The sequence below is a fragment of the Eumetopias jubatus genome, unplaced genomic scaffold (assembly GCF_037043125.1).
Source record: "Eumetopias jubatus isolate StellerSeaLion01/CBP00866 unplaced genomic scaffold, mEumJub1_p1.0 scaffold_17, whole genome shotgun sequence".
Lineage (NCBI taxonomy): Eukaryota > Metazoa > Chordata > Mammalia > Carnivora > Otariidae > Eumetopias > Eumetopias jubatus.
In genome coordinates, this window is record NW_028274823.1 from 40,837,070 (window position 1) to 40,855,325 (window position 18,256).

Consider the following 18,256-nt stretch of genomic DNA (forward strand, 5'->3'; position numbering starts at 1 on the left):
AAACATTCAACTTCAGACTAACACCCCCAGACCTTTAGTCGATTACAGATTCACAGGGCTCTGAACTCTGCCTACTGGTTTGGAAATAGCTGCAAACTGTTCCTCCCAGTTGGCCCTTTGCTTTGAGTTTCCCAAGATCTTACGAAGCTTCTACTCAGCCTTTTTGGAAGGATGTGTAAGGATTTTCATGTGTAAGGATTTTCACTTTAGTTCTCAGCTACCAAATAAATCTCCCTGGGCAGGGGCACTAGGGGTAACATAATGAAACTGGGAACTCTAAGATCTTTGGGACACCAGTGGCATATTAAGTGTCCCTTGAGAACTATTTATCCCCTAGAAAGCTTTCTACTTTGACCAAAATGAAACAAATTCTTCTTTGAAGGCTAGAAAAAGTTATTTCCAGCAAACAGACACTAAACATAGGCTGCGTTTGATTTACTAAGCATAGCTAATCCTGATCCAAGTGTAGCCTCTTATCACATACCAAGCCACGTTTTAGTTTTAACTTTCCATTAATTCCATTTCCCAAATGGTGGTGGTAAAAGTCTGAAGGCCTTGGCTTTAGGCTTTCTGTAACCAACTTATGCCCAACTAAGCACAGGAAGTTTGATTAGCAAATATTCTTGCTTTGAACACAGTAACCAAGTAAGACCAAAGGTCAGTCTCTATAAAGGAAAACAAACATGAGATGTGTGTTTCAGTTCTACCTTCTACCTTTTAGTCCTTACACAACTCTTCCAAAAAGGGCAAATATTATCTCTTTTCTAAACACAGGAAAATAAGGCCCAGAATATTAAAGTACCTTGTTTGTGGGATACAGAGCTTGATAGTGCAGAGCTAACACACTGAACTGACAATTACTTTAGAGCTGGGACCAGCAAATTTTTCTGTAAGTGGTCAGAAAGTAAATATTTTAGGCTTTCAGGGCCCAAAGGCTATTCTGTAGATATTTACACAACCACTTAAAATGTAACTACAGTCAACCCTTGAACAATGCGTAGGTCACTACCCACCCCCCATCCCCTGCACAAAAATCCACATACAACTTCTAACTCTCCAGAAACTACTAATAGCCTACTGTTGACTGGAGGCCTTACTGAAACATACAGTTGATGAACACATATTTTGTACATTATATGTATTATATATTGCATTCTTACAACAAAGCAAGCTAGAGAAAAGATTACTAAGAAAATTGTAAGAGAAAATAACAGCACTGTACTGATTTAAGAAAAACCATGTATAAGTTGACCAGTGCAGTTCAACTTCACATTGTTCAAGGGTCAACTGTCTTTAAAAAGTATAAAACACATTCTCAGCCTCCAGGCAGTGAATAGACAGGCATCTGGCCAGCAGAAGTTGGCCCCCGCAGCCTTACCTACACACTCACATGGCTACTGCAGAATACTATCCGAAAATTTTTTGGACTATTTAACTTTAAAATTTTGTTAAATTTATTTAAAAAACTGAGGTAAAAGACACATAAAATTGACCATTTTTAGCTGTACAGTTCAATAGCATTAGTATACTGGCATCGTGCTACCATCACCCCCAACCATCTCCAGAGAATTTCATGTTGCAAAACTGAAACTATGTACCCATTAAACAGTAACTCCCCACCCCCCTTCCAATATAATGCCTAATTTTTATTATGTTGATACATAGGGTCTTTGCTCACTTTATTAAAGTAGTCCACATGAATAATTTTAAAAGTCAAAATAGTACTAAAAGATTTTAATGATGTACAATGTGGCAAATGCACCATCTTAATCCTCATTCCCAGTTCCCAAAGGCTACTTTCATTCTTTGCTCTTTACCCTCATGTTTCTAAAAAACACAACTACCTTGCTATTTCTTGATTTTTCAATCTTACATTTTATCTACTGACTTCCTACAAGGAAAACCGTTAAGCCTTTTAAGAATTGTATAAAATGTGCTTATGGAGGGATGTAAGTCCCTTACTTTTATAGGGGTTATCTCATTTACAAGTCTGTGAAGGGAAAATATAGGTTGCCTTTGTATAACAAACTGAAATTCAGCCAAGTTCCTCTCTGTATGCAGTGGTTTAGGGATCTAGTGCTAGTCAAGTCAAACCCAGTCTGACTCCAAAGCCCTTTGTCTTTTCACGACACTAAACTGCCTCCAGGAGAGATAAGAAAGAAAGAAAAGAAAGAAAGAAAAAGAAAGAAAGAAAGAAAGAAAAGAAAGGAAAGAAAGAAAGAAAAGAAAAAAGAAAAAGAAAGAAAGAAAGAAAGAAAGAAAGAAAGAAAGAAAGAAAGAAAGAAAGAAAGAAAGAAAGAAAGAAAGAGAAAGAAAGAAAGAAAGAAAGAAAGAAAGAAAAAGAAAGAAAAATCGAAAAGGGTAGTAACAGTTGAGCTGCACCTTATGGATGGACTGGATTTCAAATTTATGATATATATAAGGAAGGTGTGGGAAAAGTCTGAAAACATAGGCTAGGATTAGATCATGGAAGGCTAGGATGAGAAATTTAAGTTGAAGGGCAGTATGTCACCATCGAAGGTTTTTGGAGAGGGAGTACTGGGATTAGAACCATACTTGAGGAAGATCAAGCCAGAAATAGTGAATAGATCAGACAGACTGAAAATAGAAGCCTAAAGTCAAAATGGTCAATGAAAACTACTGTTACAGAAGTTGAGGCTTTTGAGAAAAGGCAACTCAGGTGATGGCTGGTGACTCTCCCGAATGATGAAATGCGGGGATGACGGAAGGAAGGTGGAAGTCCAGGGTGCCTGGAGCACTACAACAGAGGCCGTTTGCCCTCTGCTTTCTCTGTCGGAGTGGAAGCAGGGTGTGTGGCTCTTGGCAGCAGAGCAGCTGATTTTCAGGCTTGCCCCACGGCTGCCCCAGTTGTCCCAGGCAAGATGACACTCGTTACATTACCTCAGCCATTTCTGACTCCCCACATGACTGTCCTTTTAGGACTCTCTTTTTTCCCCACCAGATTCTTAGGCACTTTGGTGGTTGCTTTCCTGTGGTGTTATGGTGGCCCAGACCCCTCTGAGAATCTTAGGAAGTTTTAGAGGATTTGTAAACCCTGACTTAACTAACATCTCCTGTGTAAACTCTGTACCCAAAACAACAGTGAAAGCTTACCTCTCTGATAGCTATGATAAACAATTTCAGGCTTCTAAGTAAGTGGAAATGCTATATTTAGAATGTAAGAATTAAAGCCCAGTGAAGTCAAATTCTTTGCAGTGGCCTATGAAGCTCCATCTTCTGTATGATTTGGTCCCTTGCCACTTTTATGTCTCCAGATTCCACTACTCCCTCCCCCCCCCACACTACCTTTTAACCCCCACTTTAGGGTCTTTGTCCTGTTAGCCTTTACCTAAGTCACTCCTTGCAGACATCCACCTTACAAGCTCCCTCATCTGTCTCCGTTCAAACCTCCCGTCTTTTGAAGCCAGTTTTAAACATGCTGGTATATACAGTTTTGTGTGTATGCCTTAGTTTGCTGTAGGATAAATTGCTGAAAGATTACCAGAGCGAAGGATCTACATATTGAAAACACTACTAATTCCAGTTGCTTGCTGACCTTGGCCAATAGTAAGTATCACCCACCATCACTTTTTTAAGTTTTAACTTTATTTTTTTTATTTTTCTTTAAGTTTTGATCACCTGGTGCTCATCCCAAGTACACTGCTTACTCCCTGTCGTCTATTTACCTATTTCATCCATTCCTCCACCCACCCGGCTCTGGTAACCATCAGTTACCTATCATCACTTTTTTAAAGACAGTTGGTGAAAAATATAATCTTAATGTTTTATTTTGCTTTGCCCTGGTTGCTTGAGATTGAATGGCTTCTACTGTTTAGTGGTGATTTGTATTTTTCCCTGAAGCATTGTCAATCCTACTCCATTTTTTATTGGATTGTTGGTTTAAGTGATCTGTCAAAATGTTTTGTATATTATAGCAGCTAGCCCTTTGCCTGTTATATATGTTATGTGTATTTTAACTTACCAGAAGACTATTGCTGCCAGTAACAGAAATAAAGCAGTCACCAAGAAAGTCCTTTTAGCACATATAGTTTAATTTTGAAGGCCTGGCATTCATTGATAAACAGTACCTTTTAACAAAAACTGATGAAATTTGCTTAATATGGAGAAACGTATTTGTATATCCTTTTACTTTTATTTAGTTTGCTCTTCTAAGATGACCTTCTTATGGAAGGCATAGAATGAACAGGCAGGGACTTTTTGTGAGGGAACAGGGAGTGCCCATATCTTTTGGTCTCTGATGCTTTGTTCCTGGTATCAGATGAGTGACCATTAGAACATTAGTCCTAAGTTTATGAACGACAGCAAAACTACAGCTGTTCCTGTTCTGGTAGAATACTGGCCACTATTATTATTATTTAAGATATTATTTATTTATTCGAGACAGCACAAGCAGGGGGATGGGCAGAAGGAGAGAAAACTGAGCCGAAGGCCTAGCTGACTGAGCCATCCAGGAGTCCCAATACTGGTCATTATTAAACAGACTTTCATATGCCATAGAAAAGCTAGTATTTCATACCCTTTGAAAATATTTACATAAATCCATTAAACATATATCAGGTATGAATTAAAATCACCCCATCAGAATTATTCCTTTAAATGAGCCTCTTTCTGCTCTGACAACTATCCATTTTCTCATGTATTTTTCCTCATGATTTTTCTTCCCACTAAAGTTGCTCCATACCTACATTAGTCCTACTACTTTAAAAAAAAATTTTTTTTTTAAGATTTTATTTATGTGACAGAGAGAGACACAGCGAGAGAGGGATCACCGCAGAGGGAGTGGGAGAGGGAGAGGCAGGCTTCCCGCAGAGCAAGGAGCCCAATGCAGGACTCAGTCCCAGGACCCTGGGATCATGACCTGAGCTGAAGGCAGATGCTTAATGACTGAGCCACCCAGGCACCCCCTACTACTTTAATTTTAAACTGCCTTTTAAATTTCTATTATTGAAGAATACATTGGGGATTGGAAATGTTTTAGGTTGGCAGGAATCAGCCATTCCCTAAACGTAAACCTCTATCCTTAAGAGTTTATCCTGGCTCTAGTCCAAGAGTGCCTGAACTCTTCCAAATCCCTGAATCTAGAAGTTGGAAGTTGTATTTGTATTTCTGCCATACAAAATTCATAATTCTGTGTTGTCTTATTAAGTTCACTCTAAACCAGAAATCAGTAAAAGACACTGATCTGCCTTTGCCGACTGATTTTGATGTGCTGAGCTAAATTTAAATTGGTCAGCCAATGTTGGAATTCTAGGTCAACAGATTATTAATTTCCTCTGTTTCAAAACTGCAATGGAAATGAAATCTACTGTCACCTGACACAGAATTAAGGGATAGTCTTTTTTGTTTTTTCTTTTCTGAGCCAAGATCTTTCTCTTTTATAATTTAAGTGGGAGGTGTTCTCAGTCTGTGTTATAAATGCCATTACTGCACGGAAGTCCTTGACACGGAAAGCGAGTCTCCCATTTCCTTCAAAATCAAGAATTCAGCCTTTTCCTTTCTATCTTTTACGTATGCACAGTATGTCCTAAGATGATAATTCAGTACATTCTTATATTCAGGGCTGCCCTCAGCACAGGAAATGCCATGGTGGCTTGCCCTGAATAAGAAGACTGGGACTTGTGGGACTGAGCTGGAAATTCTGTGCCCATCTAACCAGTACAGAAACAGCTCCCACTCGGCCCCAGTCATTTGCCAATGTGCATAATGTAAGCTTGTTGTCTTCCATTTATTCAGAAGAATCTGGAATTCCAGGTTTTTATGTGAAATATGTTTTTTAAATATTAGTTTGATCTTTTGTAAACCTAGTCTGGGCCAAGTAAACTCTTGCTGAGTGCACCCCTGTGCTGCCAATTAAAGTTTTAAATTCTTCTGTCTGACCCTAAAGATTTTCAATGGGAAGTATTTCTAGATTTTTAACAAGATTTTTCTATGCCAAGGTAACATCTTCATGGACATAAAAGGTATTTAATGTCTCACTCTACCTGGGAGCTCCACTTATCTGGGTACACACATGCGAATGTATTGCAAGAAGTACTGTGAGCTCTTAGGGATAAAATTCCAAATGTGGTCCATTTTCTTTTCTTTTTAAAGATTATTTATTTATTTTACAGAGAGAGCGAGCGAGCGAGTGCATGAGCATGTGGGGGAGATGGAGAGGGAAAGGGAGAGAATCTCAAGCAGACTCCACCCTGAGCACGGAGTCAGAGTGGGGCTCAATCCCATGACCCTGAGATCATGACCTGAGCCGAAACCAAGAGCTGGACGTTCAACCTACTGAACCACCCAGGCACCCCTGATACATTTTCAATATAGGAAAAACCTCTTATTCTCAGATATGTCAGGAAATCTTGGATTTCATGATCCTGTTGAGGCTTTTCTTTCTTCTAGTAAAAATGAAGCAAAAATGCTACCTGATTATTTGTGATGGAGGAATTTCTAAAAAACAGAATTACTCAGTTAATCACGTCTAATGCATAATAAAAAAATAAAACAAGTAATTCTCAGAAGCATAAGTATAGAACATATGTAATTTAAGCTATTTAAAGCAGAAATGTGATGAAAAATTTGGGCCTGTTTCCAGTTATGTGACCTTTTGAAAAAGGTCTTCTTAATACTGTGCTCATCTATAAAACTGGGGTGTGATGATTATCACTTCACAGTTTTAAATAAGTTACAGTAAATGCTTATAGCTGAGGGTATAATCATAATTCAGTGAATGTTAATTTCTTTTCCATCCCAGAGGAGAATGTGATATTTGATCTCCACTCAGGTCATTTTGGTTCAACTCTTAGGGTTCTGATTATTTTTTCAAAATTGAGTGGTATTTAGTTCACCCATGCTTACAGGAGCATTATTCACAGCAGTTAAAAGTAGAAGCAATCCAAGTATCCATTGACAGATGAATGGATAAACAAAATGTGGCAGATATGTCCAATGGAGTCTTATTCAGCCTTGAAAAGGAAATACTTGAAACATGCTACAACATGGATGAACTTGAGGACAGTATGCTAAATGTGACAAGCCAGTCATAAGAAGACAAATACTGTATTTTGCTTGCTTACAGAATAGAGTACCTCAGAATTCAGATTTATAGTTAGAAAGTAGAAAGGTGGTTGCCAAGGGCTAAAGGAAGGGGAACATGAGGAGTTTTTGTTTAATGGATACAGAGTTTCAGTTTCATAAGATGAAGAAAAGTTCTGGAGTTAGACAGTGGTGCTATTCCATAACAATGTAAATATACTTAACATTCCTGAACTTACACTTAAAAGTTCAGATGGTCAATTTTATGTTTTGTATATTTTATCAAAATAAAACCCCAAACCCCAAACAACCATTACGTTTTAGACAACACTCCACTATACAGCAAAAATGTGTCAAGTACCTTTGAAATCTGTGGCTACTTAGTTTTTAAAGCATACTTCAAAGTATATTGAGAGAAAGAGCTCTTCATTCAGTAGTGCCTACCTGTACATTTATACAACATGCCTGTCATGGTTCCAGCTGCTATTGTGTTAAGGTCATCTTCTGCACCTCGTGTTTTCTCAATGACGACACCAAATGCACTATAGAGCAAAGCTACAGGGGAAATGGAACTGATCAGTAATAAAAAAATGATTAAATGTGAGTATAGCAATTATATTTAAAAAAATATATTTTATAGACATTCTACAAACATTCAAATATATATTAAGAATAATTACTGGAATACTATTTGTAATAGCAAAAGCCTGGCACCAAATAAAATGCCCATCAAAGGGTACAGAGCAAGAGACGGACTTTCCATATAATGGAATACTACATACTCCAAAGAAAAAGCAGGAAAAACTATATTCACTAGCATGTAAAGCAGGCACATGTGTGGACAACTTGGGATATGCAAAGAAAAATCTTTGGAAAGCTTCAGAAGAAACACGAATAGTAGCTACTTATAAAAAAAGTACCACTGGGAAGTCCCAGGAAAAATATTTTTAATCTTCACTTACATTTTATTAATAATAGCTATACTTTGGATTTAGAAACAAAAACACATGCATTTCTATTGTAAGAAAAATGTTAACTTAAAAAAAATTTGAGGTTTGGTAACACTAGCACTATTTAGTTTTAACAAAATCCTCCCCCAAACTACCTTTCTCCTGTACCCAAAAAGATTGCTATTAATCCTTTTCCTTATACTGTCCCAAAATTATACCATTTTTGACCCTTCAATATTACACCAAACTCTGCCTTACAAGTTCTGTTGTGATATTCTTATACTTCTATAAAGTCTCTTACCAATTCAACTTCTTTAACTGAAAGTGAACTTGAGCAGAACATTGTGATTGATCATATTACACTGGGAACACACAAGGCAACTGGCCATCCCAGTTAGCCCAGGACTGAGTTTCCTGGAACATGAGATTTGCAGTGCTAAAACTAAGACAGTCCCTGGACAGACCAGGATGGCTGATTGCTCTAGGTACATAAACCACCGAACAGAAACAAAGGTGGGTGACTATGTATGGGGTGGGAGCAAAGGTGACATGAGCAGCATACTGAAGCAGTCATTCCCTAAGATCTCAAATGTCAATTTGACTTCATGGTGTGAAAATGTAATGCTTCCAAATCCCATGGCAAAGCTAGGGGATTATTCTCTCACAACAGATGCCTTTTCTATTTTTTCAATGAGATGCTTGCATTTTCCCTTACTTAATCTGCCACCATTAAAAGATTTTCAGACTTGCAACTAATTTACAAAGACAACTCTTGGCTGTTACAGCGTAGGTACCACAGGTTGTACACTTATTATAAGCCATGAGTAATCAAAAGAGTCAATCATTCATAAACAATATAATACGAAAGACTTTGGTCCTAAGTCCTACTAAATTACCCTTTGCTTAGAACTACAAATATTTTCATTATATCTACAAAGGCCCTATTACAAAAATGGAAATTAGGTCTGGGAAATATCTGAGGTAAACAGATGCTGAATGGGCTATTAGGAAAACATAGGAAGAGGGATGAAATTAACCTATCATATCTTACTACAGGACCTTGAACCTTTCTTAACATACAAAGGCATCTGACTTGGACCTAAATTATGCGGATTTCTTATTTACTTAAAACATGATTTGGCATCTTGCTTGGACAGGAGAGTATGTAATATTTAAAAAGACTTTTAAAACACTGGTATTAGCAACTGGAATTACTTTGTTATGTTGTTCATGGTCTTTTCTTAAATATTATCTACACTATTCATCACAGTAGATTTAACTATAATTTTTAATATCATATGGCCAGAATTTTGGTTGATCCAATTGTTCATGATACATATACACTCTTTCTTTGCATTAATGATTTATTATTGAGATCTCTACTTACCCAGAGAACCTAGAGTATTAGCCCAAAGTGCCCCTTGCCTAGTCACCATGTTCAAAATCCTACCAGGGCAGAAAGAGAAAGAATCTGTGCTTAGAATCACCATTTCTCCAATTTGAAAAATCGTAACTATAGCTATTTACAATGTATAAATCCAATACCCAAAGTTTTCTTAATTTTATTTTTATTTACTTATTTTTTAAAGATTTTATTTATTTATTTGGGGGGGGAGAGACAGCACAAGCAGGGGAGAGGGAGAGGCAGGCTCCCTGCTGAGCAGGGAGCCCGACACAGGGCTTGATCCCAGGACCCTGGGATCATGACCTGAGCCGAAGGCAGAGGCTTAACTGACTAAGCCACCCAGGTGCCCCTATTTATTTTTAAAAAGATTTACTGATTTATTTTAGAGGAAAAGCGCGAGCAGGGGGAGGGGCAGAGGGAGATGGAGAGAAGCAGACACCCTGCTGGGCGCAGAGCCTGAGGCAGGGCTTGATCCCAGGACCCTTGATCCCAACCTCAGCTGAAATCAAGTCAGATGCCCAAACGACTGAGCAACCCAGGTGCACCCCACAGTTCTCTTAATTTTAAAACTTACCTCAATATCGCCTCAGAATTTAGTAAGAATGATTACTTTATAGAAATATAAATGAAGGTTAAAGCTCCAACATTTTTGGGCAGTAAGGAAAATTCTTATTAAATATAAGTCAAATACAGAAAGGCTTTGAATGGCAGTCTAGAATATTCCATAAAAAAGCTTATAGTAAGTGATCTACATTAAAGAAATACCCTTATAATGGACAAATTAGCTTACGATTAAGTTTTTTTGGGGGAGAATATACTTAGGATATTAAATAGAATCAAAGCGTGAAATATAACAGAATATAAAGCAGAATTAAAGGGAAATACTGAAAGAGAAGGAAAAAGTTGTCTAACTAGAATACACAGAGAAAGCATACGGTGTCTGCTCCCGGACTAGAGCTAAGCGGCCAGAGTGAACGCTCAGCACACTCTCAAGGAAGCACAGTTCTGCCTTGCACCAGTGCCAGGTGCCACCAGAACAGTGACAGAGGCAACTGGAAGAAGACAGGTCATTCCTCTCCCAGCAGTGTAACACCATCACAGGAATGGGTCTATCCGGACAGCTGACTACTGCTGGAAATTATAGAATTATAATAACAAAGAGTGAAAAACTCATTTAATGCAATTAAAAACTCATTTAAATTAATGCCCAAATAACAAAAACTTGTATTATCTCTAAAAGGTTTTTTAAAAAAATCAGTAACGAAGTCTATTGTTTCTAATTATGTTACATATTTACTAACATATTTTAAGTTCAGCATATTGTCATCATTTGTAACATGTTTTTTAGAACTATTAATTTTCATTACTGCACTGCTGGAAGCACTACAAACTGGTGAAACTGACTGGGATACGAATGGGCAATGTATCTCCACATACTGGACCCTTACCTACTTACCTACTTTAATCACCTCTCAACAACCCTTCAAGGCAGAAAGTAGAAAAAACTTACCTAAGATCACAAAACAGTAAGTAATGAAACTAGGCTTTGAAGCTACATTGATCTGTCTGGCCCCAAACCCTATCTTCTTTCCATTTTTAGAGGCTGTCTCCTATTTTATTCATTTTATTTATCAAAGATTTATTTATTTATTTGAGGGAGAGTACAAGAGAGCACGAGCGGGGGTGGGGGGGTCGGGGTGGGGGAGGGAGAAGCAGACTCCTCATTGAACAGGGAGCCCAATGTAGGGCTCAATCCAGGACCCTGGGATCATGACCTGAGCCAAAGGCAGGTGCTTAACTGAGACACCCAGGTGCCCCAGCTGTCTCCTATTTTAAATGCTTCCTATCTAGTAAAATCAGAATTGTTATATAAAAATGATTTATAATACTTAAAAAATCTTATCTAAAAATGCAAACCTATTTGACTCTCTCCAAAATATTAATAACTATCATTGTTTTAAGAAACAAAAGTTATCTTTTCTAGGAGACCTTCTACTTTCAAATTGCTATTTAACGATACGATGTTAGGGACTTGCTTCAAAGTAACATGGGAGAGGAGAATGAGATGGGGCACAACTGGTCCCAATCCTGGTTGACTGCTGAAGATGGGTTATGGTTCATGGGTCTTCAGTGTACTATTCTGTCTACTTTGGTACATTTTCAAAATTCTCCATAACACAAAAAGGTAAAAAAAAAAAAAGTATTGGAATAAGGGACAAATATATTTTTTAAAGATTTTATTTGAGAGTGAGAACGAGAGCACCCAAGAGCACAGGCAGGGGAGTGGCGCAGGCAGAGGGGGAGGGAGAGGGAGAGGCAGGCTCTCCGATGAGCAGGGAGCCCAGTATGGGACTCTATCCCAGGGCCCTGGGATCATGACCTGAGCCAAAGGCAGCTGTTTAACTGACAGACCCACCCAGGCGCCCCAGAGTAAGGGTCAAATATTAATATAAATGTAAAAATATTCAAGGATGTGGCCTAGTAAAAGCAAGATCCAGATAGTTAACAGGAATATGAAAAACTTGACAAGCTTTCAGGATTCCCAACGCCTAATTTAGTAAACCTACTGCCACCTGCTGGCTAAACAACATATAAAGAAGATGGAGCTTAATGTGTCCTAAAGCAAAACCATGAGCTATAAAGTATAAAAACATGCAAAACTAAACATCAGATTATTTAGGGAATATCTACATGGACTGTTTATTTCTTAGGTAGGGTGAAGACACCTGTACTGTCCTTTCTCCACAAACTTCAATTTCCTGAGAGAAGACTCAGGAACCACCTCTAAGTTCTAGGAATTTTGTGATACATTTTCTTTAGCCTTCTCCTTTCAGAAAGAGTGTGAAGTCAATAAGTAGTTCAATTCAAATGAGAGCAATCCAGCAATCACTCCTACATGCTTATTTCTTTACTACCAAGTCCTATGGTTTTGCAAACCCTCAAACAATCCAAATAATGTACTAGAGCAAGTCAACAAGTTGAAAAGCATGCCATATAGGCCTACAGAATGAAAAGATGGATAAGTTAGGTTGGGGTAGCACCAGCTAATTAAAGGACACTGACTCAAAAATCACTCCTTTTAAAACCTTAGCTTCAGGGGCGCCTGGGTGGCTCAGTCTGTTTAAGCGTCTGCCTTTGGCTCGGGTCATGATCCTGGGGTCCTAGGAGTGAGTCCTGCATCAGGCTCCCGGCTCAGCGGGAAGCCTGCTTCTCCCTCTATCCTTCCTTCTTGCTCGTGGTATCTCTCTCTCTCTCTCACTCAAATAAATAAATAAAATCTTTTAAAAAACAAAACCTTAGCCTCAGTAACCTGATTCCTTAGTTTCTTTTAAGAAAATAAAAAATCGATCAAAATGTATGTCAATTCTCCGAACATTTGTAATCTCAAGACTGTTCATCAGGCCAACAAAAGAGAGGTTAATATTCAAACATCACTATTTCAGATGATCACATAAGACTTACTGTACGTTTCTTGGTTTGGACCAGGACATGTTCTGGGTTTCCTTCAATCCTAGCCGTAGACCGTTCATTGCTCCAAATGCAGCCCCTAGTGAATCATAGTAACGATTCAACCAAATAATACAGCTTTATATTTAAAAACAACTGCACTTCTGATTCTTTTTTACTTTTATTTAATAGAAAAAATGAAAAACATAAACAGATTTACTTATTATTAAAGATTTTATTTATTTATTTACTTATTTATAAAATTTATTCACCTGACAGAGAGACACAGCGAGAGAGGGAACACAAGCAGGGGGAGCAGGAGAGGAAGAAGCAGGCTTCCCACAGAGCAGGGAGTCCGATGCAGGGCCCGATCCCAGAACCTGGGATCATGACCTGAGCTGAAGGCAGATGCCCATCAACTGAGCCACCCAGGCACCCCTAAAGATTTTACGTAATCTCTATGCAACATGGGGCTCAAGCTTACAACCCCAAGATCAAGAGTCGTATGCTCCACTGACTGAGTCAGCCAGGTGCCCCTCAATAATCATTTTTTAAAACCCTAAAACCAATACTTGAATTGCTTTTAATTTTAAGCACTTTTGCCTACTTGGACTGAGGACACTGAAAAAAATTACCATACCCACCTGTCATACAACATCCTCCAATGGTAAAGAAGGCCAGTTCAAATCGGCCCCGGGTTTTATTAGCTCCAGTCGGTAAAATAAACTCATCTGTATCCTAAAGGGGCAATAACAAAAATCACGCTGAGCTCTCCTCAAGACCCAGTACTTGCAAAGTGTTTTTTAATTTGTCAAATTCACAAAAGTAAAACCTGAAGTCAACTAAAACTCAACTATACTTAGTCAAGCAAAAATTAAAACTTTCTGCAACAACAGCAACACCTAAATCAAAGTGAAATGAAATGTACTATATATACAGTTACACTCATTAGTTCTTGGGAGGCATTCTCATCAGAACTTTGCTTTTCAATGTAAGTTTGATAGATTGTATGTAATTTGCCTTACTTAATGATAAATATGAAGCAACATGCAAGAGAGTTTAGGAAGACCAGCTCTAGAGAAAGGTAAATGGGAAAGTATGAGAAGTAATGGTTTACTTGATTGAGATACCACTGTGGAAAAAGAAAGTAACACTCATTCTGTAGCTACTATTGATCAAGCACAATTTTACTATGATCATAAAAAATGAGCAGAAACTATAAAAGCACAACAGTTTGGATCCATTATGCAAGGGCAAAATTACCCTCTTCATAATTCTTAACTGTTTGGGGAAGCATATATTTTAATAATCTTAGAAAGCTATAATCTCTCTTTCCAGTAAATGGATATACAAAAAAAATATATATTTTTAAGATTTTATTTATTTTTGTGGAGAGAAAGAGAGAGAGAGCACGAGCGGAGAAGAGGGAGAAGCAGGCTCCCCTCTGAGCAGGGAGCCCGATGTGGGACTCGATCCCAGGACCCTGGGATCATGACCTGAGCCAAAGGCAGACGCTCAACCGACCGAGCCACCCAGGCGCCATGCATATACAAATTTGATATGAACCCCATGAAGGCCACCCAAGAATCCTAAGTTGAAAATGCTACTGTAAGAGCACAGTATGATTAATTCTGTAATACACTCTTATAAAGAACACATTCAATACAGGTTTGCCAAGCTTTCCATACAAAAATGGTTAAAATAAACCACAAGCACACACTGCTGGCAACTTGTTAACAAGTAAACATCCCTTTACCAAATAGGCAACTTTGATAAATGCATTCCTGATTAGGAAAACTGTAGCTCTGCACTTGTTTTTGATTTCTGGCTTATACATACATTCTCACCAAAAAGTGCACAAATAAGCAAGCACATCTACTCTCATCACACAGAAACGGTCTGTTGGGCAATAATAAGCAAACTCTGAAGAGATCCCATATCATGATATATTACACATATTTTTGCAAATTTGGGGTGCTTCCTGACTTTTGAATTAATGACTTAATTTTAAATTGTACTTCTGGCTTGAGGTTTTTAGAAATGTTATATTTGATTTAATGAGGTATGTAATTCTTCAGCCTAGAAATGGATCACTAATGACAAACAGGAAATTTTTTAAAAAAGTCATGATGAACATTAATAGGCACAAGTGCATGTCATCACCAACTTGACTCTTTGCTAGGTCAACCATAATAAAAGCACTATGAGGACTGAAGGCAAATGTACATCAATTCACACAAAGAGCCACTTGAAAACAATTTCATGGTTAGTTGTCATTGGGGCTTAATCTTTTAAATGCAATTAAAATGTACTGTTTCATTTCTTATTTTTTTAAGATTTTATTTATTTGAGAGAGAGAGACAGAGATAGTGAAAGAGAGCATGAGCAGGGGTGGGGTGGCAGGGAGAGGGAGAAGCAGGCTCCCCTCTGAGCAGGGAGCTGGATACAGGGCAGGACTCGATCCCAGGACCCCAGGATTATGATCTGATCCAAAGGCAGACGCTTAACCAACTGAGCCACCCACGAGCCCCTAAAATGTACTATTTCATGTAACAAAAATTTGTCAAGATTTTTTGAGGGAGGGGACACTGGCCAAATTACATTAATCCTGGGGAGAAAACCTCCATAAAATTAAGGCTTTTGGTTTCTACAAAAATATGATTAACAGCGGGGCGCCTGGGTGACTCAGTTGTTAAGCGTCTGCCTTTGGCTCAGGTCATGATCCCAGGGTCCTGAGATCAAGCCCCACATCGGGCTCCCTGCTCCGCAGGAAGCCTGCTTCTCTCTCTCCCACTCCCCCTGCTTGTGTTCCCTCTCTAGCTGTCTGTCAAATAAATAAATAAAATCTTTAAAAAAATATATGATTAACAGCTTATTATGTAATAGAAAAAAACTTCTGCAAGCCAAATTTGAACTGCAAGAAATAAGCACTTAATAAGGCTGATCTTGAAGTATCTTTACACATGCATATAGGGAAGATACACTGAAAAGTTCTTGTGCTGCAGACACTGTAGGACACTAAAGAATCACCAGTACTAGTGTTTGCTACTACAGAAGAGAAATGCATCTAAGGATGGGCACCATTGTACCTGATACAATAGTCAGAAGGCCAAGATTATGTGAAATATTTATATTTCAACTGGATGATACTGGATGCTAGAAATATTCAAATTCTTCTTGTTTTTATACTGGATGTTCATCTGGCCTAAAAAGTGGAAGATTATTTACTTAATATAATTTTTAATGTATCAACGAGGATGCAAAAGTAGTGACAACGCAGAGCAATAGTAAGAGAAACCACAAATAGTGCCTCAGATAAAAGTTGTTGACAAAAATCAGTATATGGTAAGTTCACAGGTAGTATTTAAGATGTCTCTCTCCTTCAAAAGTATGGAAAAATGTTCCACAAAATTCAACTTTAATTAAGGTAGTCTTTAAATTTAGGCTTTCCATGGTTTTTATAACAATGAGATGAGAAAACCTTTTCAATTCTTTTTTTTTTTTAAGATTTTTATTTATTTATTTATTTGACAGAAAGAGAGACACAGCGAGAGAGGGAACACAAGCAGGGGGAGTGGGAGAGGGAGAATCAGGCTTCCCGCGGGGCTTGGGCCTCGATCCAGGAATCCTGGGATCATGACCTGAGCCGAGGCAGCCGCTCAATGACTGAGCCACCCAGGCACCCCGAGAAAACCTTTTCAATTCTAAAGTCCCTTTTGCATTTGAATGGAAAAGGTCACTACAAATGTTTGTGATTAAGCAAGAATCCTAATTTTTTAAAAATGCAGAATTTTCTTTGATGTCTAACCTTACCAAGCCCCACCTAGCACTGCAGGGTCAAGATGTTATGTATTTTCTTTTTAAAAGATTTTATTTATTTATTTGACAGAGAGAGACATAGTGAGAGAGGGAACACAAGCAGGGGGAGTGGGAGAGGGGCGAGGAGCAGGGAGCCCGATGCGGGGCTTGATCCCAGGACCCTGGGATCATGACCTGAGCCAAAGGCAGACGCTAAACGACTGAGCCACCCAGGCGCCCCTAGATGTTATGTATTTTTTTTTTTTTTAAAGATTTTATTTATTTGTTTGACAGAGAGAGGGAACACAAGCAGGGGGAGTGGGAGAGGGAGAAGCAAGCTTCCTGTGAGCAGGGAGCCCGATGCGGGGCTTGATCCCAGGACCCTGGGATCGTGACCTGGGCCGGAGGCAGATGCTTAACGACTGAGCCACGCAGGCGTCCCAGGATGTTATGTATTTTAAATGGAGCTACAGTACAACCTTTAAGCCTAAATTCAACATTCAATTAAAACACATGTGATTAGTTTTGAAATTTTGAGTAAAATACTGAGAGAGGTACTTTTGAAATAAAATCAATAAACATACAATGCAGATATCTGACAAACATTTCCTGCAAAAACAAATTTTAAACAAGTCCTAATCCAACTGCTTCTATTGAAACACACTCAACAAGAAATGCAGGTAGTCAATTATTGCTAGTGATTCAACTCGAAAAAAAAGTCCCAACCACTACTCTTAAAAAACCCAAAACCCACCCAATTTACTGATATGTAATTCACATACCATATAATTCACCTATTTAAAGTGTACAATTCAATGGTTTTTAGCATATTCAGGTATCGTACAATGAAGACTATAATCATTTTTAGAGCATTTTCACTACCCCAAAAAGAACCCCATACCTGTTAGCAGTCATTCTCCATTTCTCTCCTACCCTGGGCAACTACTAATCAATCTGCTTTCTGACTCTTTCTATTTGTCAATTCTGGACACTTTATGTAAATAAAATCATACCATATATGGTCTTTTATGACTGGCTTCTTTCATGTAATAAGTTTACAAGGTTCATCCATGTTCCAGCATGTATCATTACTTCTTCCTTTTTTTACTGCTAAATATCTCATTGCATGGAGATGCTACATTTTGTTTATTCTTAACCTGATGGATGGATTGTGTCTACTTTTTGGCTATTTAGAATAAACCTGATAAGAGCATTCACGCACAATTTGTTGTGTGGACATACGTTTCCAATTCTCTTCGGTATATGTCTATGAGTAGATTACTGGGTCATATGGTAACTCTATTTTTGATATTTTGACAAATTGTCCAATTCTCTTGGGTATGTATCTACTGAGTAGAATTACTTGGTCAAATGGTTAACTCTAGTCTTAATATTTTGAGAAACTGTCAGACTATTTCCAAAGCAGCTGTTTCAATTTACATTTCCACCAGCAGTGCATGAAGGTCCAGTTTCTCCACATCCTCACCAACATCAGTTATTGCACGTTTCTGATTATACCTATAGCAGGGGTGAAGTGGTATCTCACTTCGGTTTTGTGATTTGCATTTCCCTATAAGTAACGTTAAATATCTTTTATGTGATTATTGAACATTTA

General features: G+C 38.2%; 1 protein-coding gene and 1 non-coding gene across 2 annotated transcripts in view; both read right to left on the reverse strand.

The window, feature by feature from the left end:
* Positions 1 to 18,256, reverse strand: part of LOC114205402 (mitochondrial import inner membrane translocase subunit Tim23) — a 28,785-nt gene that overhangs the window by 2,167 nt on the left and 8,362 nt on the right. The window contains exons 3-6 of the mRNA XM_028098865.2: positions 13,488 to 13,581; positions 12,859 to 12,943; positions 9,379 to 9,437; positions 7,486 to 7,596 (exon numbers count right to left, since the gene is read on the reverse strand). Of these exons, the coding sequence (XP_027954666.1) occupies positions 7,486 to 7,596; positions 9,379 to 9,437; positions 12,859 to 12,943; positions 13,488 to 13,581 (349 nt within the window). The remainder of the gene's footprint in view (positions 1 to 7,485; positions 7,597 to 9,378; positions 9,438 to 12,858; positions 12,944 to 13,487; positions 13,582 to 18,256) is intronic.
* Positions 10,332 to 10,532, reverse strand: LOC114205520 (small nucleolar RNA SNORA74). Its single transcript, XR_003608412.1, has one exon. It is a non-coding gene; the product is annotated as a small nucleolar RNA SNORA74 (small nucleolar RNA).